We start from the raw sequence: 25,446 nt of genomic DNA, 5'->3' as shown, positions 1-25,446 counted from the left end.
ATAAAATGTACGCCAATGCGAAGTAACCTATAGGAAATATGCTTTAAAACAAGGAAACCGCATTGGTGTACGTTTTATAAAATATGATATACGGGGTGTATTTTTAAAATGTGCCGAAATTTTACCTACGAGGTTGTTTGACAAGGTAGAAGACTAAAAGCAATTTAAAAAAATTGTAGCTTAAAAAATAAATGTCATTTTATTTTTTGACATAGAATTTTTTAAATATTTTTTCCGAGTTCTACATGAAGCCAGTAGCTCGTGGTTAAAATGTGTGCACGCCTTTCAAAAACACCCTGTATAATCTGTTTTAGATCTTTATTTTTAGATTAATTTTTTTCTAAATCCAGACAGTTGTAAAAAATATTGCATGGAACTCATACATAAAGTGTTTATCTTTGACTCGTGGGATTGCCGCACTCGCATACGGCTCGTGCTCGTCAAACTTGCCATTAGTAAAAAAAAGTACTACTTTGTATACTTGTTGCATAAATTACTATTCCGAATGATAATTGAAATGTACATTTTAAAAAGAATTTATGTAAGTTCTTTGTATACATATTGTGAATTTAGGAGTTATTGTTATTTTTAAATAAATATTTGTGCGGAAGTTGCTTCGTGCTGAAGCAAAATTAGGCCCAAATCCAAGTCATAAAATTCTTTTATTAAGTAGAAAATTACGAATTCCGAACGGAAATCGATGCAAAATTATATATCCACCGATACACGACATTTATTATGTCAACCTGTACGACATTAAATTAAGTCTGTTAGATTCCGATCCGGACATAAAATAGATGAATTCCAACGAAAATCATAAATAAAAATAAAATCAGAACGTTCTCCACACAGCCGGTCGCAAAATCAATCGCCCCACAAACCCTACCCTCGAATCGGCGGAGTAATTAACGGAGGTGGCGTTCCACCGCCACATAAATCGCGCCGCCTCATTACCAACTCCTCCACGTGATCCGGAATGCGTGCCGTGATCAATAATAATAAATTTTTGAAATTTACTGCCCAATCGCATGATTTTTTCTTTGCGACCAGCCGTAGACAGGACACCGGTGCAAGGATGGGCGACGCACAGGAAAACGAGCACCAGTTGTGGGTCAACCTCAGTGCCCTCGGAGATGGCAACATATTCGCGATCTTGCCGCAGCTGATGAAGAAGATGCTGGACGTGGGGGATGGTGGCATCTTCGCCGACGACGAGCCCTACGATCTGGTGCTCCCCAGCGATGACACCTGGCAAACCAAGATCTACTACAAGCTGGTGGAGCAGCAGCGGATGGCCGACGCTTTGGAACAGAAGTGAGTGCAAAAATAGAAGCCGATGGGAACCGCCAGCCGGATATGTGAACGCTTATTTTCGCTAGGATTTTTCTCTTTTATTAAAGCTAGTCAGGCGAATTTCGGTTTCATTCTGCCAAATCGGAGCGGAATTTTCAGATTTATGTCGTTTTTTATTCGGATTGGAGCGGTTTTTATGGCATATCGTGTAGGGGATTGCCGATGTGCTGCAAGAATGTTTCTCATGCGAGTTTTGCAGAAATGGGTCGTTTATTTAGTTTGTAGAAAAAGGATTTGAAAAAAGGATTAATCGACAGAATACTGATTTTTTTTCTATTTGGACAGATGTCATTGCCACCTAAATTACAAGAGTTGCAAATAAATATTGCTCTTAAAAGGAATAAGGTAATAAAAAGAAAAAAGAAATTAAGAGAAATAAAAATTTAGTAATGTTTTAAAAATTTATGAATTTTTTTTTGTTCAATTTATATGGAAGGAGAGAACTTATTTTTACTTATTTCCTTAAGACTATATGATTAAATACGTCAGGTCGTGCAAAAAATAGCATAAGTAGACGTGTTGGATTCTCTCATGGGCTGTGACCTTGGAAATATCTGCGCGAAGGCGGAGCGATAAATCAGCGAAAAATCTGTAAACGAAAACCGAAAACGTCGACTACTTTACTTGCAAATAGACAAGAGAGAGATGACACTAACGTAACGAATGACGATGTTTTTGTAGACCGATATTTGTTGTTTGCGCAGATATGACTCATAGCCCATGAGAAAAACCAATACCTCTACCACGGGAGTAAAATGATTTTTCATTACTCATGTATTTATTGCCCTCGCTGCAATCGTACAATAAACTTATAATCCGGATGAAAAAACGCATTTTAGTCCCTTGTCACATAAGATACTATTTTTGAGAATATTAAAATTGTTTCTTAATGTCTACATAAATTATGAAAATAAAATAATTTGTTTACTTTATTGTCTTAATTATTTTAGTATTGAATAAAACGTTTTATTTTTATTTTTTTACTGTTCTTATTTAACTACTAAGGAAAATGTTTTTGGCAATTTTTTTTCTACTTCTACTGTCATTCAGAAAGATGTAGACGTTTTCTATTTCGGGTAAAACATCTTGTTAGCACCAAGAAAGACGATTTGGAGATAAAACAGACAGCGTTAGTGTTTAGCCGAGACGGAAACATCATTTCCATCCAAAGAATTCGGAATAAACAATTAGAAGAGCAAGAAAATAATATTCAAAATTTTGGATGGCAGATTTAGAAAACCTAAAGAAAAAAGAAAGAAGAAGAACTTCAAGAAGATATTATTTCAGGAAGATGTGATGACATTGAAGAAAAAGGAGAAGAAGGCTGTCATGAACAAAGAGTAACGATTCAAAGCAACTGTCCCAAAGAGTCCTCCGAAGAATTAGGGTAACTCTAACAGAAGCCTTGATGCTATGTTAATTCTGGAGGGAATGATGCCACAAAAACTTTACTAATGTGCCATCCAAGAAGAGAGACTTTTCTTGCTAATTAATTTAAATTTAAATACAAAAGTATATTTAATATGTCAAAATAATTCTCTTTAAAGTCAGATCGTTATGTTTCCTAAATTACTCCACTTAGTACTCAAAATCTTTCATGATTACGTTATTAACCTGAGGACAACACATACACATACATGTTGGATTCTCTCATGGGCTGTGACCTTGGAAATATCTACGCGATGGCGGAGCGACAAACCAGCGAAAAATCTGTAAATGAAAACTGAAAACGTCGACTACTTTAGATGCAAATAAGCGAGAGAGAGACGACACTAACGTAACGAATGACGATGTTTTCCGGTCGGTCTGTAGCGCCTACTTGAGACCGATATTCGTCGTTTGCGCAGATATGACTCATAGCCCATGAGAAAATCCAGCGCCTCTACTCACTTGTCCAGCAGACTAGATTCCAATTAAAGACACCAATTCATCAAGAACACAAGAGTTTATAAAATTTTAAAATCTGGCTAATTTATTTTATTAATGCAAAGAATGGTGGAGGTGGAGAAAACGTCGCCGCCTTCGTGTCTAACAGTCTCGGCGTTTTTCAAGCGGCGCCATTCATGCCTATCGATTGACTTATTGTATACAATTTGATTGTAAGCTAATCAGTTATTGTGGTAAGTATTGAATTTTCTATATTTGGTATTGACAAAAACACACCAACTTTGGTTTTATCAAAATTATTAACACCTCAAGATGAGTAACAAGCTGATCGACTGGATCTTCAACGCATTGTATCAACACAAAAGGTCACCCAATAAGAGTTTTTTCGATTTAATTGAATCTTCCCTTACAATGTTTAAAACGTTTTTATAAAATTTTTTCCTTCTCCGTGTGTTTCAATTTGCATGTTGTGGTTCCCGGACATTTGTTTTATCTGATAAACGCTAATGCATTAATGGAAAAAACGGATCATTTTTATCGTGCTATCAGTTACCTTCGCAACACACACCCCCACAAACCATTCAAGTGTCTCTCAACATGTATCTGATCGCTCTTCTTTTACCAACAGCGTCATGTTTTCTTATCGACCATCAATCAAACCCCGTCGATACAAGCTTTCACCGATACACGACCAGATGGAGATTACACAGAACCAAAAACGACATCACACTCGGCTTAGTAAGCTTGCACAGCGAGTGCGACTCCCTGTTCAATCAATTCGCCAAAAATCTACCCCCACCGAAAATTTTGAACAGAATCAATGATTCACTAATCACCGAGTTTTTTATTTTCTTGCCGGATTGGCACCACCTGAGGAGGATGACGCAGCGGTGGCACACCTCAAAAGAAACGAGTTTCGTTGTTTGCAAACCGGTGCAGAACACCACCACGCTTTTGGAAATTTTGGGAACGATGTGGTCCCAAAAATTTTTGGATTTTGTTGTGGTCTTCTACGACCAGAATCTTCGCATCGTCACTTACAACCCGTTTACTGAAGAGATTGTGGATTTGGAAGCGCAACCCTTGTTTCCCAACAAACTCAAAGACCTGGCAGGTTATAGAATAAAAGTTGCGATGTTTGACAATCCACCAGTTTTGCGACTGTTTCCGGGAGGGTGCAGGGGCAAAGACTGCGACTATCTGAGACTTGTCGCTTTTGCAATGAACGCAACTGTCCAAATTGTAGCAACTCCTGCGGCCAAACAATACGCAGGTGTTGGTGAAGCGTTGCTCAATAGTGAGGCGGATTTCTCTTTCATGGGTGTGATGCGAGGACCCGACGTGGCGGATTTGGAAGTTTTTCATACCCAAATGGAAACTGGTATCGTCGCCGTGTTGCCATCCCATCGACCCCACACAGTTAATATTTTGACGATTTTTAATAACGAGATTTGGACTTGTCTGACGATTTTACTGTTGACCCTTTATGCTTTGACCAAAATCACCAAAAAGTATCGACGAGCCTTCAATTTATTTGTATTGTTGTTCACAACCGTACCATCAGCTTTTTCCAACATCTTCCAGTCAGGAATTAGCAGCATTTTGACCATCGCCAAACACGATGACAGCGTCAATACCATCGAAGCTTTAAAAACAAGCAACATGCCTCTTTTGACTTTTCCTCGCGTTGTCCCAATTGTTAACAAAATTCACAACTTTTCCCAACCAATTCAAACATTTCCCAAAAAGGAATTGTACGAAATGATTGAGAGAAGAGACAACGACAAAGTGTTTGTTCTTCCTCTGGGTGTGGCTTTGGAGTTTGTCGAAAGAAGTGATATGTACAGGATTATGAGAGAGTCTTTGGTACCAGATATGAAAGTCTATCTTTTCCCCAAAAGATCACCATTTCTGAAGCAAATCCATCAAATTTTTGTTCACTTAGGAGACGGAGGATTTATCAGAAGAATCACCACAAGTGGTAGGAAACATCTAGAAGACGATGATGTTTACTTGACTATGAAGCACCTACAGACTGTACTGTGCTTCGTGAGTGGCGGCTACGCAGTCTCGGTTGTTGCCATTTTAGTGGAATGTGTCAAAGGAAGGAAGAAATAACTGTGTTAAGAATCTAGATGCGAAAAACTGGAAGTTCTAGATCTGGTTTTTGATTTAATAAAAACTGTCGGCGTTTTTCCAAATAAATCGTTGAATTGTGATCAGTTGTCTGGCAACGTTTCTACGTTCACGTCACCCCATCAAAATTCGTTTTTCTTTGGTCTACTGTTTTTTTCTTCAGCATGTACGACTGGATGCAAGAACCCAGCGAGCCCAAACTCCACGACTGGATCATCAAGCCTAAGAAAAAGCTGATCCAGTGCGAACCGGCGTCGAAACCGGTGCAGAAGAACAAGCAGAAACTGACAGGTCCTGGTCCCATCACGTGGACGGTGAGCGATATCTCCAAAGCCGGTTGCATCCTCACCCAACCCCCCTTGCCCACACATTTCGAGGACGAGCAAGAAATGAGACGGGTTTACACCCTCATTTACGACGTTTTTAGACGTGAGTGTTCGTGCTTCGTGACATGACGTTTCATTATTGCACCTTGACAGTTCGATTTAGAGCAATTGCTTTGTTGTTGCAGACAAGAATGTCCTGACCCAGGCCTTGAACGATATCGGATTCTTCCAGATACATCCTGAGGTATGCAGCTATGGGGGGTAGAGGGAGGGGGTGGGTCGCGTGCGCCCCTTAATTGTTAATGTGGAACAACTGCATTTAACTTTTTTGTAAGCGAAATGTTAATATTTAACAATATTTCGGGTGTAGTTTGCACGAAACTATTTAGAGTATTGTTGCGCTGCGGATGAGCTGCGAGGGGTGGGGGTGGGAGCAGAACTCGTTATCAAGATCTCACCCCTATTCCAGTCCTAATACTTTGCCCCCATTGTTAATCCTTATAATTAGACGTAAGAGACGTCAACAACCACAACATTAAAACTGTTGCAAAAAGAATCAAAACTTTTGTAATTATAAATTTCTGACTGCTGCATAATCACTCAATGGAATTATCTTTCAATGCCTTCTGTAATATTCAAGTCCCGTTAAATAATTGATTCGAAGAAAAATGAAGAGAATTTTTGCTACAAGAAATTTCTGATTCCTCTACTAAATCCCTAATTTGAAAAAGCGTAGTTTCTTCGTTACAGCTCGAGATGACGATACCCCACATCTGGCTCCTCTTCTACGACCTCTACCACCGCTCCTTCAAGAAGCGCGAGACGTCGGTGGCTCCAATCGCCACCAAACTCTTCCAAGAAGCAGGTCTAACAAAAGCGGAGGACACTCTGTGGGGTTTCAGGACAAAACTGGCCGCCGCCGTGGCTCGCCTCCGCATCCAACACAACGCCCTGTCCCTCAGCGACCTCCTCCCGGTCCACCTCCGAGACGACAAGGTTCCAGGCTACGGATCTACGAGTCCTGTGACATGTTGGATCAACCTGAAGAAAGTCAAGTAGGTGCGAAATTTGTTTGAAACTCGGTTGAAACTTGCTTGCAGAAACACCAACGACCTGAAGAGGGACATCGAGACGTTGTTTGGTCTGAAACCGGTGGAAGGAAATCAGAATTTGGGTCCCAAGAACTACAGATGGGACAAGCACTGTCCTCACATAATCGCACTGCACGGTTCGATGAGGACGACTCTGGCGCGGAGCGATTTCGTCAAGAGTCACAAGCTCGTCGTCCAAGACAAGTCTTTCTGTTTGGGTCCGGCGACGTTCGTCAAGCACGTTTCCGAACTGGAACTGTGCGGAAGCGTGATCCAGACGCACGTGAACTCCCCTAGGACCACAGCGTATCTGGCGACGATTCTCTCCCAGAACGACAAGATCAAGAAGTTGATGGCGTTCAGTGCCGGACAGAGGAAACTAGAATACGAAGACTACTTCAACCAATTGGGGATGACCAACGTGTTGATCTTCTCTGACAGATTGATCGATGTCTCTCCCGACGCCAACTACATGGAAGAAGTGGTTGCCGTGTACGCCACTCCTCCCAACAGCTACTCAGCTGTGAACGATCCCATCGACTTGGTGTGCAGTCGAGGTGGAGACCTCTCGATGTTGGAAATTCTGACAGAAGCCGAGGAGAGCGAGGAAGGACGCCAGAGAGTCTTCCGGATCTTGGACGAGCAAAGGAAAACTCTGAGATTTGCAATGTCGAGGCCCCAAGTGAGTTGTCATCTCGAAAGATTTTTCCCTCAAAGGAAATTGTTACAGATTCAGTTTGTTTTGTACGAGACCCATTCTGGGATAGATGCCGAAAACAACGGAATGATCGAGAGGACAGTCATGGAGGTTAACAAGAACGCCAAGCTCCATCACGCGACTTTGCAAGGAAAACTGATAGTCCAGATATTTCCGGAACCATCATCAAATGTTGGTTAAAGACAGAGTTATTTCAGTAAAACGGTGAATCACTTTTAGGAGGGTGCCAAGGAGATCAACAACAATGAGAAGATCCAGTTTGATGACAGAAAGAGTGAGGCTGGTCCTCCGGAAACTGTCAGATTGACCATGGGCAGTGATGACAAACTCTTCGATAATATTCCAGTGAGTTATTTGAACCAGATATCTTAGCTTTGAAGGTAGAATTTTTAATCTATTGGTGTCATAAAACCTTCTAGAGTTGGATGGTGTTTGTTTAGCATTTTGCGTAGACGCTTTAATCCATAGAAATTCAACTGTACTCGAATCTGGTCTTTTAGAAGACCGTTCCGCATTCCCTTGAAATGTATGCTTTGGATCTCAGAGAAGGAATAGATATTGAGACAAGATCCTGTAATCATAGTTACTGTTCTTTATGCTTTGGAGATTAGATTATTGTTTGTTTTGTGGCAATTCTGCTTCTTCCATTCTCTTCATTTGCTTAGAATGAAAGGAGTAGCTTTTGGTCACCCTTTTCTTGTCTCTTTTTTGTAAATTTGTGATGAAAAATGATTTCAGGTTCCGGAAACTGATATTTTCGATGTTCCGGATCTGCCTCCTTTGTGCCCAAGCGAGACTTCTTGCATCAGTTATGTCAAAGAAGGTTGCTATTTGGCTCTCGTACAAAGGAAAGTCAGTTTTACAGTCTGGATTAAACATCAAAAGAAAGACATTTTTTCCAGCAAGTCATCAGGTTGGACAACAAGTACATGATCCAGATGGCGGAAAACAGGGGTCTTTTCGGTCGAACGTCTAGCACCAGCACGAGGACCAAAGGCAGCAAAGGCCCCAGGAAGAAACAGGACAAACCTCCGACTCCGCCTCAACGCACTAAACGCAGAATACGAGACGCGGAGGTAGTAGCGTACTGGTCGGTTGGTATTCCTGCACTGACAAGTTTTCAGGTTGCGAGAATCGCCGCCCCGACGCACACCTTCCTCAGGCACACGAGAGACAACTGCGACGTGGAGAGGTGCCCCAGGTGCAGGTACGAAGAGGAGAAGAACAAGGCTCCCATGTACAGACAGTGGTGGTCGGAGACAACGCGCCACATAATGGCGCTGCGGTCGAGTTTAATCAAGAACAAAGTGATCCCAGCGAAGAAAAGCAAGGATCTTAGTGCTAAGTCTGTTATAGATACTTTTATTTATAATAATATTAAGATTGATGAGATTGTTGCGCGGAGTAGAGGGGCAGATCAGTCGAGTGTGCCGCTTTTCCCCAAGCTGAAGCTGACCAGGGAGCACAAAGTGGAAAAGGTACAACTCCAGTTGCCGATCACCATGGTAAGATTATACTGACGGGGCCCCGGTTCGCTGTGATATGATTGTAGAGAAATTGCAACTAAATAAAAACTATTTTTAACTCCTGGTGTTTTGCTGGTTGCCGGGTTGGCAGCGCGCACGGGTGACAGACATCATCGCGTACTGCGCATAGCCGCGATAAATAATTTGAACGCGAGTGAGACATTTGGTTTTGGAGATTTATTGGTGACGATTCGATGAAGGAAAGTCGATGGTCGTTAACAAGGATATTTATTGAACACCTGAAGGGGCTATAAAACTTGGTGTTACACAAAATGTGGCTACACAGACATACGATACAAGAGGGAACGTGTCTCGGTTGAGTGCAATGTTACAGAGAAATTTAAGGTCAGTTTATTAAAATTGGTTTTATATCAAAATTTAATTTATTAAAATCGTTAGTTACAGCATAAATATGTATAGAAATCGTTTACATTGTTACATAAATTTTAAAATATCGATGCGTTAATAATAATTATTTATAATCATTCGGCAGCTTTAAAACATGTCGGTTTAGATCCTTAGTGTAAATGAAATACATCAGAAACACAAACGTGCATAATAAAGGCAAATTAGTTCGCTATAGCCCCCGTCGCGTTCGTGGCCTTGACAGTGGGGGCGGTCTGGACCTGCCACTAGGCCGCCACCTACGAGTGCAGACATGGGGGCCAACTAGATTTAATCGTTTACAATTCCTATCGGCCATAAAATATCAGTACTAACATTTGTCGGGAGGTTAATGGCTTGTGCTAGTCCAGGTTGTCCTAAAGAAGGTTAGACTGTAATGCAAGACCAAAAAGTCCTTTAAAATCGTTTTTTGTAGCCGACGGCGCTTTTTCAAAATCGACGTGACTAACATTCGTATGCCACCACTTTGAAAACCTCCCTTAGCTCAAAAGCTAAGCTACACAGTGAGAGACTGACGCCGCTAAAAACTCTCACAAAGTCTGTCACGTGTGTGGAGTTAGACCATGCAACTTACTTAACACCTCGCTCAGACACGTCCTTGACACTTGGAAATACCAAAAATCCGACAGAGCCAGATGCGGAAACTTTCGAGGTGTCAGATTTGAGGAGGCGTTTCATTATTGTTGAATTTTAGTAAAGAGTGGAGAAGCCTGCGAGCGTCGCACATTTATTTGCGGCAACTCTAATACAAGTTGAGCAAATGTGCTTGTCTGCAACTTTTCCCAATAGAAAACTTCCGAAGTAAACAATAAGAATTTCAGCACAAATTGTAACATTTCTTGGCCGGTGCCGTCACGAGTCGGTCGTCGAACTGATAGGCTCGTGTGACAGATCGTGTTGACTGATTGACCGCAATCTATCGTCTATTAGTGCGATTAGTCGGGATCATCGATTACCAGTGCGGTAATTGGAGATCGACGACAGCGGAGCGGCTCGGTGAGAAATGCTTTGCGGCCAAAATTCTCCTCGTCTGTCAGATTCCGAAAGGAAAACTTCATAGATAAATATAACTAGATAGTTTGACCCCTAAGAACAGCCTAATTTCGTTTTTTACCTTAGAATATCCATAAAAGTTTATTGTCCGATCAGGATATCAAGCGGCTAATACAAAATCAGTTGATAAGAGTTTGAGCCGTAGAGTCAAGGGTATTAGCGTAGCTTTCGACCGGATCGGTTGAAGTTCAATTCCTTTATGGTTTAGGTAACTTAAACATAGATATACATCTAAAACTTCTCTTGGTTCCTATAAATTTTTATAACAAATACTAGAAATTTTTATGTGTCGTTCAGAGCGAACTGGCAATATGGGGTTTGGCTGTGGTGGACGCGATCTCCGACAGTCTCACGTCGATTGGTCTTCGATCGTCGTAAAGCGTCGGAGCTTGCAGGATTATTCCTGCTGTACCGACGAGCACCGCCAGCGTAAATATCCACAGGAACAATCGATCCAACACCATCGCTACATACTTCCAATCTTCCTTCACCTGCAAACCATTTGCCTTCTAAAACTTGTAAGTTGTGGCGTGTCCATACCTTGGTAGAATCTTCTTCTCTTCTGGTGTGGTCGGCGATAAATCTGACCCCGTCGATGGCCTTGTGCACCTCTGGACAAAGATACCACGCGTTGGATTCCCGACAGAGAGCATCCTCCAAAGGTCCGGGTCCCAGCTCGTTCCCGAGATCGTCCCCCAACGGGAGGCCTAGCCCCGGAGGCGGCGTCGTCCCGTGGACTCGACAAGCGTTCAAAGCCCCCGCTTCCAGTTCCCTTTGAAGAAGAAGAGTGAGCACGGGAGCGACCTGGTCGCGTATGTACCTGGGAGTCAGCTCGTCTCTGGAACTGGCGCTGGGAAAGAAGTTGGGATCTTCGACCAGATCTTCAGTGTCTGTGAACATTCCCGGGTCTCTCAGCTCCAACCCGTTGCACGTTCGCACCATGACTCTGTGACTGGACGCCATTCTACAACTGAAGTTGTAGAGAGTGTACGTTTTGGGAGTGGAGTTATCCGGCAACTCACGTTTTTCGGTCCAGCTGGTAGTGGGGTCTGCGCATCACCAGCAGCCGGGGAAGAATGTGGATGAAGACGCGCCGGACCCACGGGGCCATGGTGTGGGTTTGGGGGGATCGGAAGTGAACGTTGAGGACCACGACGGTGACGCATATGCTGCAACGGAAGGAGTCGTGATGGTGATGGGACTGATGGGGAGAAGCAAGGCTTACCTGAACGTGTCTAGGATCATCGTGAAGAGCACGAACTTGCCCAAAAGGGGCACCACCAGGGAAGTGGGTGGGATGATCTCGGCCAAGAGCAGAAAGAACACCGTCAGTGATAAGAGGATGGAGATCGACAAACTAACCTAGAACAAGAGATCGTTAATTTGAAGCGGTCTGGTGGATAAACGGCGCGTCGAGAAAATGGATAACAGAGGCTCGTTTGAATCTCGATTTTGATAGAACAGTTCAAAAGATACGATAAGAAGAGTGTCAGCGATGAAGTCAGAAGAGGACAGTGATGGAGTGAGAGAAAGAGTTTGTCGAGAGAGGGGAGAGAGACTCCGGAAGAGATGAGAAATTGTAACCAATCGAAAGACGATAAGCGAAGACGCGGCAGGACGTTCTAAGCTTCTGCGACAAAACAAAATAAATTTGATTGATGCACCTTCTTGACCAGCAACCGAGTCATTTACATTTTTATGTGGAATCGATAGAATCGTTCCCTGTTTTCCATTTTCTTAGGTTATTCGTCAAACTTACTTTTTCCCCACTGTCGGAAGGCAAATAGAACACAAGTACGGTGAGAAAGGAGATGCCCATGCAAGGGATGATCAGATTAACGGTATAAAACAACGTCTTACGCCTCATTGTGATGTTAAAGGTGATATCGAGGTACGGTTCATCACAACAGGTATAGAATTTTTCGTTCCTGCAAACGATTTCAATATAGTCATGTTTCGGGCGAAAAAAAAATGCGCTGTAAACTAGATGTGAGTGGAGGGGTGTCGTGTGACAGTTTATGTGGAAGATTACGGATGGCTCAGACTATCGGAATTATGAATCTCGATGGATTGATTATCAGATGAAGTGTTGATGTGTGGTGGAATGATCGAATTCGTGCCGAATCAATTTACCTGACAGCGGGAACCTCCAGAATGTCCCATTCAACGGAAGTGTAGAATTCTGTTAAATCGATTCCAATGTCCACAACGTTGGATCCTTTCATCTCGTCCACGTGTCTCAGGTCCACCTGGATCAAAACGTGAGAGTTATCAACGGGATTAGTCGAATTAGATCTGCGTGTTTATTCGGAAAACATCATTATCCCTCGCGATCGATCACCCGGACTATTTTCTCCGATGGTTCGACCCGAATAGCACAACAAATGCCGATTTCCACCGGTGGGAAATGGAGCCGCTGGTCCGGATTTAAAAACCCACATGCCAGACTTTTCCGCCGGTTAATCTGTTGTGTATCATGAAAAATTCAACAGTTTGCGTTTATCAGAATACTCCTTTAGTGAATTTTCGATCGGTCCTGATTTCAATATCGCCGTGTCAGTGTATATTACATCAACACGTCCGACCGAGAAAATCATGAGAGTACTTCCAGATCTGGAGGTGTTGGAGGGAATGCGAAAGTGGTCACCTGAAAGCCGTCGTAGGTCCAAGAACCGAACTTCATGACGCAGGTCTGCTCGTCGAAGGGAAAATACTCGACGTCAATCTCGCAGGAAGACTTGTAAATAGCAGGCGGTTTCCATTCCACCCTTCCGGTGTAGTTGAGAGTGGCTTTGGTGGCAAGCGTCACCTCAAAGTTACCATCGGCACTGTAAATAACTTCATTAACACTTAGCAGTTGGCATCTGACAAGTTTCCAACTGGTTCGAACAAAAGAAAGTTTCTTGGGGGTTCGAGGGTCACAGTCTCCACCGGAAATTTCTCGTCGTTAATACTCACTTGTTGTAGAGGACGATGTCCGGCCGCCAAATATGATCGGAAGGAACGTGAAGCATCTCCACGCCTCCGTACTCCTTGGGGTCCCATTTCAGCTTGTAATCGTACCAGGACTGAAAACAGTTAACTGGAGGCTAATGGAAAGATAATGGAGCGAGGGGCTCATTTTTCTGTTTTTCTACCATTTCTACCAATTAGAGCTCAGTGTGAAAGGCCAAGTCTAGGTGTTTCGTTTTTTAATAAAAGAAAAGATTACCTGTTCGACCCACAAGTTCGTCGTCATAATTTGGTTCTTCAGGTTCTGCAAACAAAGACATCACGTTATCCGACCATGAATGCAAATTGCGAAACAATATAAACAAGACGAGCGTTCGGTGTGAATGTTTGCGTTAACGCGAACCATCCGAGCGGAAACCGAATGATTTTATTAACCTGTTTGATAACGTCGCGTCGGCTCGTACTTTCCGTGGAAAAAATAATGAAGATTTCAACTTGGGCCAACTTCCGAACGCACAAACGGGAATATCTCGGCATCCTGAATTTTAAAATCTTATTTAAATTGTTTAACTTTTCTACGTTCGAAGTGATATTAGACTTTCTGCAGCAATTTTCCAAAGTAAATTGAAACATGGGAATGTGCAAATAAAACTTAGATGAAAAGGAAATGTCTGTAAATAAAAAAGTTCTTATCGTCGCCTCTCACACTTATTAGGTTGCTCCGACAACCCCTATTTTGCAGTCGTTAGCGGGGTTGCTGCAGCAGGACAAAGCAGTTTTTAATTTTCGACGGGCAGGGTATTGTCTGGGAGCACTCGAACACCTAGAAATTCCCCATGGAGGTTCTTCTTCTAAATATACTGCACATCAGATGAAATTGTGCAGATGTTTATAACAAAAGTATAAAGAGCGCTGTATGTGAAAATCAATACTAATAATAATACGATGCCCTAACCACGAGGAAAGCACTATTAGAGCTGTTTGATTCTCTCACGGGCTGTGACCTTGAAAATACCTGCGCGAATACATATAAATGAAAACTGAAAACGTCGACTACTTTTAAATTCAAATACATACAAATAGACGAGAGATAGACGAAATTAACGTAACAATTGACGATGTTTTCCGGTCGGTCTGCAGCGTCTAATTGATACCGATATTCGTCTTTTGCGGAGATATGACTCATACCTCATGACAAAATCCAACATCTGTTCTATCAGCGAGGTTAAGCAACGTCGGGTGGGTCAGCGTTTGGATAGGTGACCACTGGGGAAACCGCGTTCCGTTATAACTTTTAATACTTCGCAACTTCACTACTGATGATAATAAAAATAGTGCTTTTGAAGGAAGTTTCATTGACTGCAAAATCCGCTATGATATGTAATTCGGCCTCGATGCCGTGCCCTAATTTATAATAATTATCATTGAAGAAGGGGAATGAACCTACATAGGTAGCAGGGGGGAAATAGTGGAAAGAGTGGAAGGATTCACGATAGGAGAGATAGTAGAGTCGGATCATCTCCCGCTGGAAATAAGTATAGACGAAACGAACCATGAAGAAAGGGAGAAAAGGGGAGCAAGAGAGGATCAGAAGAAGATGACAATAAAAGTATGGGATGAACAAGAAGTAGAAGAGTATAGGAGGAGACTAGAAAAAGTCGCATTTGAGGAGCAGGATGTGGAGAAGATGGCGACAGAGTTGAAGGAAGTAATGGAGAAAGCGACGACGAAAAAGGAGGTCACGGTCAGCGGAACCAAAGGGACAGGAAAGAAAAATGAGTGGTGGAACAAAGAATGTGAACAATCGAAGAAATAGATTCCTAGAAGCGAAAAAAAAAATACAGACAGAGATGTAGAGAGAAGAAGAAGCAAAGGAAGGAGAGGGGAGAGAAAGAGATAAAGGAAATAAGAACAGAGGAGGTATGGAAATACATAAACCGAGGGAGAAAGAAAAAAGAATCAGTGAGCGAAGAAATAACAATGCAAGAATGGGAAGAGTACTTCATGAAACTGCTGGAAGGAAGAAAAGAAGGAAAGGCAGAAATACTAATGAAGGAGAAGCAGACGACGCCGGAGGAACTAGAAATCACACAAATAAGGAGCTGAAAAAGAGAAAGGCACCGGGGAGGGACAGGGTGCAGAATGAAGCTTGGATGTATGGGATCGAAGGAATAGTAGAGAGAATGGTTAAACTGATGAATGGGGTATGGAGAGGAGAGGGATTCCCGGTAGATTGGAGAGAAGGCGTAGTCTGCCGTATTTTTAAAAAGGGCGAGAAAAACAGAGTGGAAAACTCCCGAGGAATAACACTCCTGAACGCAGGGTATAAGTTGTAAGCGTCAGTCCGGAGCGAAAGGATGAAGACAAAGATCGAGGAACAAGGAGTGTGCCGGACAGCCAAGCCAGATTCAGAATGGGAAGGGGTACTATGCACAATGTATACATCCTGGACCATTTAACAAGGAACGAATTAAAGAAGAAAGGGGGGAGGATGTATGTTTGTTTGTAGAATTTAGGGCTACGTTTGACAAGGTAGACAGAGAGAAAATGTTTGAGAGTATGAGAGAGAGAGAGGAATAAGCAAATGGTTGGTACGGAAGATTGAGGAGATATACGCAAGAAGAAGAAACAAGGTGAAGGTGGGAGAACAAGAAGGTGAATGGTTTGGGACGACAAAGGGAGTGAGACAAGACTGCCTGCTCAGCCCCCTGGGGTTGTCCACGATATATGTATGTGGCAGGTATAGACCAAATGTTAAGGAAAGCAAACGGAGGGGGAGGAGTATGGTAGGTAGGGAGAGAAAGATTTTGGTAATAGTGGCAAAGAGAGAGAGAAATGAAAGAAATGATGAAGAGTCTGGGAAAGTATGTGAAGAAGAAAAAAAGCTGGAGTGTGTTCAACAAGAGAAAGAGGAAGAGTGAAGAGAATGAGTTCAACTGCTTGGGCTACACCTTCAACGAAAGAGCCACGGGCAAGGCACACATGAGAGAGATAGTGAGGAAGGTAAACGTTGTAGTAGAATGTGTGTGGGGAATAGGAGAGAGAAAGTGTGGAGGTGATTTCAGGAGGAGAATGATGACGTTTGAGAGCAAGGTAGAGAGCGTATTGATGTACGGGGCAGAGATCTGGAGATAGAAGGAACAAGAGGTGGTAGAGAGAGTGGAATTAAAATATTTGAGATGGGTACTAGGAGTGGACAGAAAAACGCCAGGTTACATAGTGAGGGAAGAGTGCAAGAGGGGTAGACTGAGAGTGAAAGCGGGAAAGATAGCGGCAAAGTTTGAGGACAAAATAGATGGAAGAGAAGAGTGCAGGATACTGACGGAATGCTGGAGAGAAATGAAAAAGACAAGGAGAAGAAGGAGAGACAGGGTGGCTCGGTGGCCGCATGGCTGTCGGAGAAAGTACTCCGAGGTCGCGGTCCCGATGCTAGTGGGTTCGAATCCCACCGAAGGGGGAGGATTTTTTCAAAGGAAGGAACCTCCGCCCGGCCATGGATGTGTGTGTATGTCTATCAGGGGCTGACGGTAGGGTGGTGGAAGGAAGAATCAACACTCTTTCGGCCACCACCGCGAGGTCAGCACGGGTTCGAGTCCCGTCGGGAAGGGTGCCCATGGGTGTATAAATGTTGTTGTGTATGTCTGTGAATGTGAGGTGGAATGGGCGTGGGTGGCCGGAGAAAGTGCCCCGGAGCCCCGTCGCATCACCGATAGGCAAAGGAACAAGGAAAATGAATTGGAAAAACGGCCGACCGAAAGGTACCGTAAAAGCCGTATGGCAAAAAACGGGAATGGCAATTAAAAAAAAAAAAAAAAGAAGGAGAGACAGAAGTACTACAAGAGGAACGGGTATGCCAATGAAGAAGTGGAAAGATCGAGAGCAAAATGAAGATGGATGAATGCAGAGCTGAGTGAAAGGGACAAAGACACAGACAAGCAAGAAAGAAGGGACAGAGTCAAAGAATCAATGTACCTGGGGAGAGAGAGGGAAAGAGACAGAAAAATGATGGCGAGATTGAGATGTGGGAACGATGAGAGAAAAAACAGGTATTGGATGGAAGGAAAGGAAAGAAGTGCAGAATGTGTTATGAGGAGAGAGAGGCAATCGAGCACATGTCGAATGGATGTAGCGAAATGGGAGAGAGGGAGCGAAAGGAGCGGGGGGAAATACCGAATGAAGACGGATTGGATATAGGATGGATGAAAGAGATATGGAAGAGGAAGGAAAGGATAGAGAAGGAGAGGAGTGGAGGAAAGGAATGAAAAAGATTATTTTGTTTGGAATGTCTTGGAATCCTTATTTTATAATGTATTTCGGAATCCGAAAGCCTGTAGGGAAAATAAAGCATTTGTAGTAGTTAAAAGTGGATCCAAGAGAGAGCCTTGGGGTGCACCGAAAATAAGCTACAGTCTACACTACTGTCGACTTCTGTTAGAGCAAAAGAATTGAAATTTTTTTAACTTACGACGTCGATCAGCTGGGACAGTTTCAGTTTGATCTTGACCGTGAGAGCATCAGACACGTTGACTACAGGACGAACCAGTTTGTTGTAGTTCGAGAGGAGATCATCGTAGAGTCGTTTAGCGTCTGGATTACCGGAACACCCTATAACACCGAGAAGATAAACGATGTAGCTGTTAATTGCATAATTCACCAATATAAACGCGAAATGTTCTAGAGCCGGCTTAACATAACCGTTGAAATAAATCAAAAATGTGAGGCGAGACTCAGATAAAGGATGATATTATTTTGAAGATGATTAATGTTTGAAGAGCGTCAACAGCGTCGGGGGCTGGGAGTGATTTTAAAAATTAATTGGACAAGGCAAATTTATTGGAATAATTTTTTTTTTAGGGTGGCGTTCGTGCTTATAGTTAACATGGGATATTAATCCGGGCGTTTAAAAACAGATTAGATCCGCTCCGGGATCTCTCCGGTTGCATCCCGGAAACGCACGTATTAAACGAAACCTCTGAAATAATCCGGCAATCTCGCCCAGGTTAGTCTGGCATTTAGGTTGATTGCAGTTATAAATAATTTACCGGAACAGACATTGAAGGAATTGTTGTGTGATGGGGCTAAATCAGCCTAATTGGAAATAATGTTGCTCTGGAGTGCTCCCGTAATTAATTATAATTGGTAAGTAACATCAACTCTAGACTGCAACGAAACACAGTTCATGCTGGTGGCGCGGTCTCGATGGAATGTTGCTTGTTATTAAGGGATTTTATGAAAATAGGGCCGCCTGGGGATGAATTTTAAACGGGAAATGTACGGTCATCGCATCCACAATGCCACTTTTTCAGTTTAACCGACTCTCGACTGCTAAGTCCCCATTTGCACCACCAAAAAATTCCTGCGGAAACTGTCGAGAGTCGTGTTTATTTCCAAGCTCCTCCCGGCAGGACCTCCACCCCTTACAACACTCATAACACGAATGCACGTACAGCATCTGACGCTGGAAGTTCTGTCGTGGAGGAACGAGAAAACAATAATTTACGACGAAAAATGGGACCTGGAATCGAAGAAGACACCGAGAACGTTTACTGCGAAGTGGTGTTTCCGGGCGGCGTTCGCTTATCCGGGTTTTATTAAATCATGAAGTTGACGTTTTTCGATTCGATTAAAAAAATTCAGGTGAGCGGAATACACCGGGACCTGGCAGGGAAATCGCTTTCTTTTGGCAGTTTCGCGTCTCCTGCAACGCAACCTACCAAATTTGACGGCCTTACCTGAAAGCCTCTGGAAGTTATTGGATAAAAATGACTGCTCTTACTTTAAGGGAATGCGGTTTCCGCGCAGAGAGATTTCAAGCGGGCGAATTTTTCGGAGGGAATTTATGATACTTCCGTGACGGATATTGCCAAAAACGAATAAACACTCATTTTTATTTTCAACGCCACTTATACTCCCATTTAAATTGGAACAGTGGATGGACCAAGTGCGTTTATAATTTTTGCCTGAGGGATCCGCACACTCCCTGTCAATAACTCCGGCAGATTCTGGAGCCTACTCCAGTCCCATTATATGCCTTTTGGAAACAGGAATTTGCATAAACCTGCCTGAATGTTCAAGCTTAACTAGTCTCGGCTCAATCGTCATTGTGGAGGTTCAACAGCTAATTATGACGACTGAAACATGTAGACCAGAGTTCATTAATTCCCTTTCCTGCAAGCTACTTCTCCTCACCGATGAATGATCATCTCTAGCCGATTGATGTTTTGCTTAAAATATCATTGCGCAAGTGACAGAAAAATAGAGACAAAGGACGTGTCATGTCGTAACCAAAACAGATGTTTCTGGAAGTGACAAAAATTGAGACCTGTCGTGCCCAAATCGCAAACGAAGGAAGCTTGATTTATTAGATTTTATTTGGAAAATAAGTGGGAAGTGAGAGAAGAATGCTTTAGAAGAGATTTCTCATTTTTAGGCAGCGAGAGAAGCTAATTAAGTTTGGACACAATGTGATTAAATTATTCGACGAAACATGAAGCGAAAGCATTCCGTTTGTAATTTTTTTGCGAAGTTTATTCAAACAAGAATTGTAATAAATAGAACAGGACAAGACGATAATTAAGCTCAGCACAATTATATCATTTTAATCTTGAAACAAATCTGGCTGTATTATTTACAAGAGCTTCAAGGTTTAGCTTAGTGCCTTTGGAAAGTTAAATATTTTTAGTGAAAGGAAACATTTCTTTGCGAAGTGATGAGTTTATTTTGCTTTATTGATTATTATTGAATAACCTGCCAGAATTTTATCTAAACAAATATGTACTAATTTATTTACTGGTGAAAGTGTCACGAGGTGGTGTGGGGTTTTTGGTTTTGTTCTACGCTTGTTGTGAAAACACACGAAATTCTAGGTTAACAACAACACATCGTTGACGTTTCTTTGACATTTCCGCGAAAAATCTGTTTAGCCGTGGCGTCGCGTTTTACGAATATAAAATGTTGCTCTTGGTTATTTTAAACAGTTTCTATATTATCAGATAATAATAATAAAATGCACAATAATAATTCCAAATTTTCTACGCCTATGCATTGAACGCTTATTTGAACAGAATTCCGCCACGACATGACCGATCATTTGCAACGCCTGCTCTGATTTGTTTTCTTTTTGATCACATTGTAGTTTATAGGCACATATTTCTCTTAGTTTTGAAAAATATTGCTACCTCTACAAATTTTATACAGATAATTATTTCCGTAGTTGGAGGAAATATAAAATGTTTAAATAATGGTGTACGCGTTGTGTTTAATTTGTTCATCCATCCGCGCGAAATTCAGTGCGCATTTTTCGGTTAAGTGAATCACAATTGAATCCAAAAGTACAAAACAACTTCATAAAAGCTAACTTTTTTCCCAGTTGCACAACGAGAGTAACTCTGTGACTAACAATTTCTTGTTTCTTTTGATAGACTGATAGCATTTTATAAACGAAATAATTTGGCTTCTGGTCATAACAAATAACTTGTTCAAACAGGAATAATGAAATTTTTAAAAAAGCTCTCTTTCGATTCTTATTAGTCATTTTTCATATATACGAGTACGTTTACTGTCATTATTCAGGGCGTTGTGTAATTACTCATTACTCCACCGGCAATAATGTACACTCACAAAATTGCATTTGCAACATCATCATCATGTAGATTATTAAATTGCTATGACAGCGTATTATACATCGGTCATAATTATTTTAAAATGTCATAATTTGTGAGTGTACGATTTTTTAACAGAAGAGATAAATGGCTTTTGGTAGTGAGAAGGATAAAATTTGTACTTGCATAGACAAAGTATCGTATTTAACTCGCGTGTAATGACTATCACTCACTGGGATGATTATAGCACTTGCCTGCGGCTCGCGCCGCAAATTTCACCCCGTGAGTAATCACCATCGTTGCGCTCTCGTTGCAAAAAACATGACTTTTATCTTTCAAATCCAAAAAAATTATTTCCTTTGAAAACAACTATGATTATCGTCACAAAAATGTTGTAGAACCATTCAGTGATATCGAGAAGAAATCTGTAGTAGGTTGGTAAAATCATTTTGCTGATATTGAATTTTTTTCATAGTGTGCTGCACAAGTGAAGGAAAAGGGTGCAGTAAAAATTTGGTTTCTTCACATTGATTGCGTCCGTGACGTGCTCACCATATTGTCAATTCGTAGAAGAAACCCAATGTCGATTATTTTTTTAAATAAACAATTCAGTCAGCATTGAATCAGACTTGAATATATTCGAGTAATTTCAACAGACACAAAAAACTCAAGGAGCGTGTAATGGTGGCTGTTATTGGCAAGAAAAAAATAATAATAGCCATTACACGCTAGTACATATGATACTTTTTCTAGGATGTATAAATTTTATCATTTTCGCTATCAAAATTCATTTATTATTTGATTTTAATACAACACATATGAATAATACGTTGTATTACAGCAACTTTATAGCTATTGTCTATGTCATGCAAATGAAATTTTATACAACCGGTGGAATAATGAGTCATTATTCACAGTCGTGGGTAATGAACATTATTTAACAGTATACGCATATGTAATGAATCTTTTATTTAACAGGAGCGGAAAAAGAGACATTTCTATTGGAGAAAAATATTTTGAAAAATGTATCAATAACATGCTGCACATTTTATCGAGATAAATGTAGATTTTGTGCAGTTGCAGAAATGATGCTCGTTAATTTTAGGCTTCTTTCGATTAGTTTCTGGCAACGCCCACTTCCATTCTCCTTTGGGAATAAATAAACTAATTTGTGTGGAGTAATACGGTTAGGGCGCAGGTCGAGGTGCCAGGTTATCTTATTAACAGACTTAACACCGCTAGAGTCGTTGAGGTGTGATCAAGAAGATAACGTATGCACATACATACGAAGCCTGCCAACTACATGTAATGAAGTTTCTCCTTACTTCCGTTCACCGATACCCGTAACACTTCCTGTTCCGAAGAAGCTTTTAACTACCCGCAACTACCGTCATCATACCAACCCATTACTAAAATCCAACTTAAATTAACATCGATCAGGTGGAGCCGTACATTCAAATAAAACACTACTGCATCATGTTTATTAATTAAAACCGCGGACAGAGTGCGCCCGGAAACGATCCATAAAAAATGGAAACTTATGACACAGCCCCCGGACAAATCGCTCTCAAGATGTGAATAAATAAATTAATTAGAAACGGCGGAAGGGGTCGTTATTTAGTTTGCCAATCGCAAACACTCGCCGTTTTTGACAGCTTTTAAATCCGACGCTTTCACAGGTCGGCAGCAGCTTTAACGTTAGTCCGATTGGATGGTTCAGTCGATAAATCCGGGTTTTATTGCCCGGTCTTATTTTTGTGTAAATTGTCTCCTATCCGACGTTATGGCCACTCATTCTGCATAAAGCATATATGTTTTGATGTCTCTAAACCGCCAAATTTAACGTCCAATGCTAATTCGATCACTCGGTCTGTCGAGATTTATCTCGCCGCACAATATCTCTGATGCAACGACTTTTATCATATAAATCCTGATATGACAAGACTGTCAGGAATTTGGCTGAATCAAATATTTAATATTCTGGCGACTCAGCGATACGGTCCTGGTATATACAGTTTATAAATAAGGAATGCAGAATTCTAGAAAAATTCTTTTGTGTGGGGTTGAGTCTCAATAGCTTTAAAAAAGACCCTACATTCCTCTCTGCATTTCAACTTCATTTATAACCCCGCCGGATGTTCTCTGCGGTTTGGAGAGAAATGGCCTTGATTTAAATTTGGCGCCAAACGATGACGTACAAGCGGACGTAATTGAGCGCGTGATTTGAATTAATCTGGGGTTTTGTAATTGGTTTTGTGTCAGCGGGTGATTTTTTGGGTGTCGCCTTAACGAGGGTCGTCTATGCAATCTCCACTCACCTGATATGAGCACTAAAACTATCCACATAATCCCCACCAAGCTCTTCATCCTGCGATGGCCGAATCATGTCCACATGGTGGACCTTTCAGTTTTCTGAAACAGAAGCCTTTAATTAAAGCCTGCGGCAACGTCATTATTTCAGCATTTCAGTTGGACAAATCCCCTGGAAAAGTCCCAACAGGAATGGTTATTGTGGAAACTCATAAATGGAGTTTTATGTTGTATTGCTTTGTGTGTCGTCTCATTTCGCAGGTATATGCTTGATCGTTGAGATTTTACGGTGTTTCCTCGTACAGCATCAATAAATAGAGCAGCTTTCAGGAGCTATCACTAAATAAACTAATCAAACTGAAAGTCTTCAATATAAGGAAGCCTGTTGATGGCGCTTGTGAAAATAAACTGTCACGAGTAAATCTAATTCGAGGAAATGTTATGGTAACAAAAAGCTGATTTCCCGTCTTTCATTTTTCTTTGAGCTCTGCGTTAACAAGAAGGTTTCTTTGTTTTAGCTCGGGGCGTGTTTATTAAATTCCTTTAATTAACCAATCGAGAAAATAAGGGCTGGGAAAATTCTCGGTTAGTTAGATAAACATTCTCTAAACCGAAAGCGTTTTCATTATTATTTTAATTAATTGTTTTCGCTGTCGGAAAAGATTGCACACTAAATAACGGTGGGGTGCTTTGCTTGAAATCCAATTTGTGAAATGATGTACCTACTTGAGATTTGACATTCAATTTAAAAGAAAACGAAATTAATTTGCCTTAGACAATATCCAATCAAGATTGTAGAAGGCATTTCCCATCGGAACTTGGCGTAAGACGAGAAGATTTTAATCGGAAGATGTCGGAGGCTAAGAAATAATGACTGACGTAAATCGCTTGAATGCATACGTTAAACAGAATGTGTTTTATTTTAAAAGCACTAGTTTTTACAGTTTGACCTATATCTAATCTAAGAACTGACTTCGTAGAGTTAATCGTGATAAAGCTATTGCAAACTGCATGGCTGTCTGCAGAACTAGTTGAGAAAATCGCAAATATCTATTTTATAAGAATCGTCATTGCGTTAGGATATTTTGTTTTATAAAAATTATTTCAAATATAAATAATTTAATAAAATTTTTTCACGATCGGGAGTAGAAATCAACTTTTCGGATGTCAACATCGTGACAGAAGTAGAGCATTTTCTCCCTAGGGAGCAAATATTTGCAAATATTTGCTCCCTAGGGAGTTTTCATTTTTTTGACAGTTGTGACAAAAATCTAATGGGAGTTTTCATTTTTTTTGACTGTTGTGACAAACATCTAATTGTCTTGTCAAGGCAACTACTAATTCCATTAAATTCATCGAAAGATGACAACTCATTTGTCATAATTTTTTTATTCTTAAAATTTGAGATTTTTGTGCTGTTTCTACTCCCTACCGTGAAAAAAATAGTATATATACTTCTGGAGAGAATGCTCATTTTTCCCTCGGTGCTTTGTAGCCCTCGGGCTTCGCCCTCTGGCTACAAACTGCACCTTAGGAAAAATCATGCATTTCTCTCCCTCAATATATAATATACTATTAATTACATAACATTTTTGTTTTATAATACTCGTAAATACAAAAATTTCCAATAATATTGCGGAATCTGGAAAAGTGCCCCGAATGCTTGCAGCGTTTCCACGTTGAATGGCAAGGGAAATCCTCTCGAAAAGGAATTTCTTTGATTTTATATTTCTATTTGAGTTGGATTAATTTTATAAATTGTATTTTATATATTATCTACATTTTATATTTTAAAAAATGGTGTGGGCGCCAGGATATTTATTTTTATGAATGATAACTTTTTCACCGTTTGAATTAAGTATATGAAATCTAAGAACTGTTTATGATAGCCTTAATCGTAACGAATTACACAACTGCATTCCTCCGCCTGTGGTAAAATGTGGAAATGTCGTAAAATAATCTGCAAAAATTGTTATTTTTCTGTTCCTGCTTGAGTTGTATTAAATTTTAAAACTGCATTGCCAGTTGTGACGAATCTAATGCAATAAATTCCAACATGGTAGCTGAGAAAAATGCAAAACATTTTGT

At 41.1% G+C, this 25,446-nt stretch overlaps 2 protein-coding genes across 3 annotated transcripts in view; one reads left to right on the top strand and one right to left on the bottom strand.

Annotated features, from left to right (window-relative positions):
- Window positions 1-9,095, top strand: part of LOC138137004 (uncharacterized) — a 30,066-nt gene extending 20,971 nt beyond the window's left edge. The window contains exons 2-14 of the mRNA XM_069056306.1: window positions 1,051-1,315; window positions 2,641-2,693; window positions 3,936-5,221; window positions 5,464-5,805; window positions 5,888-5,946; window positions 6,453-6,757; window positions 6,803-7,475; window positions 7,524-7,682; window positions 7,731-7,856; window positions 8,250-8,363; window positions 8,414-8,587; window positions 8,636-8,856; window positions 8,920-9,095. Coding sequence (XP_068912407.1) covers window positions 1,076-1,315; window positions 2,641-2,693; window positions 3,936-5,221; window positions 5,464-5,805; window positions 5,888-5,946; window positions 6,453-6,757; window positions 6,803-7,475; window positions 7,524-7,682; window positions 7,731-7,856; window positions 8,250-8,363; window positions 8,414-8,587; window positions 8,636-8,856; window positions 8,920-9,031 — 3,864 coding nt within the window. The 5' untranslated portion in view covers window positions 1,051-1,075 and the 3' untranslated portion in view covers window positions 9,032-9,095. The remainder of the gene's footprint in view (window positions 1-1,050; window positions 1,316-2,640; window positions 2,694-3,935; window positions 5,222-5,463; window positions 5,806-5,887; window positions 5,947-6,452; window positions 6,758-6,802; window positions 7,476-7,523; window positions 7,683-7,730; window positions 7,857-8,249; window positions 8,364-8,413; window positions 8,588-8,635; window positions 8,857-8,919) is intronic.
- A 1,626-nt stretch (window positions 9,096-10,721) lies between these two features.
- The window catches only part of LOC138136362 (acetylcholine receptor subunit alpha-like), a 57,972-nt gene continuing 43,247 nt past the window's right edge, over window positions 10,722-25,446 (bottom strand). The window contains exons 2-13 of one of the 2 annotated variants that reach the window (XM_069055529.1): window positions 23,367-23,460; window positions 17,913-18,052; window positions 13,707-13,751; window positions 13,454-13,563; window positions 13,143-13,323; window positions 12,629-12,744; window positions 12,255-12,423; window positions 11,721-11,857; window positions 11,518-11,664; window positions 11,316-11,465; window positions 11,036-11,267; window positions 10,722-10,986 (exon numbers count right to left, since the gene is read on the bottom strand). In XM_069055529.1, coding sequence (XP_068911630.1) covers window positions 10,789-10,986; window positions 11,036-11,267; window positions 11,316-11,465; window positions 11,518-11,664; window positions 11,721-11,857; window positions 12,255-12,423; window positions 12,629-12,744; window positions 13,143-13,323; window positions 13,454-13,563; window positions 13,707-13,751; window positions 17,913-18,052; window positions 23,367-23,415 — 1,674 coding nt within the window. In that variant the 5' untranslated portion in view covers window positions 23,416-23,460 and the 3' untranslated portion in view covers window positions 10,722-10,788. The remainder of the gene's footprint in view (window positions 10,987-11,035; window positions 11,268-11,315; window positions 11,466-11,517; window positions 11,665-11,720; window positions 11,858-12,254; window positions 12,424-12,628; window positions 12,745-13,142; window positions 13,324-13,453; window positions 13,564-13,706; window positions 13,752-17,912; window positions 18,053-23,366; window positions 23,461-25,446) is intronic. The other variant, XM_069055530.1, reaches the window with a different exon arrangement.

The sequence above is a fragment of the Tenebrio molitor genome, chromosome 8, assembly GCF_963966145.1.
Source record: "Tenebrio molitor chromosome 8, icTenMoli1.1, whole genome shotgun sequence".
Classification (NCBI taxonomy): Eukaryota; Metazoa; Arthropoda; class Insecta; order Coleoptera; family Tenebrionidae; genus Tenebrio; species Tenebrio molitor.
Note: the sequence above shows the minus strand (reverse complement) of the source record. Positions and strands in the feature narration are given on the sequence as shown.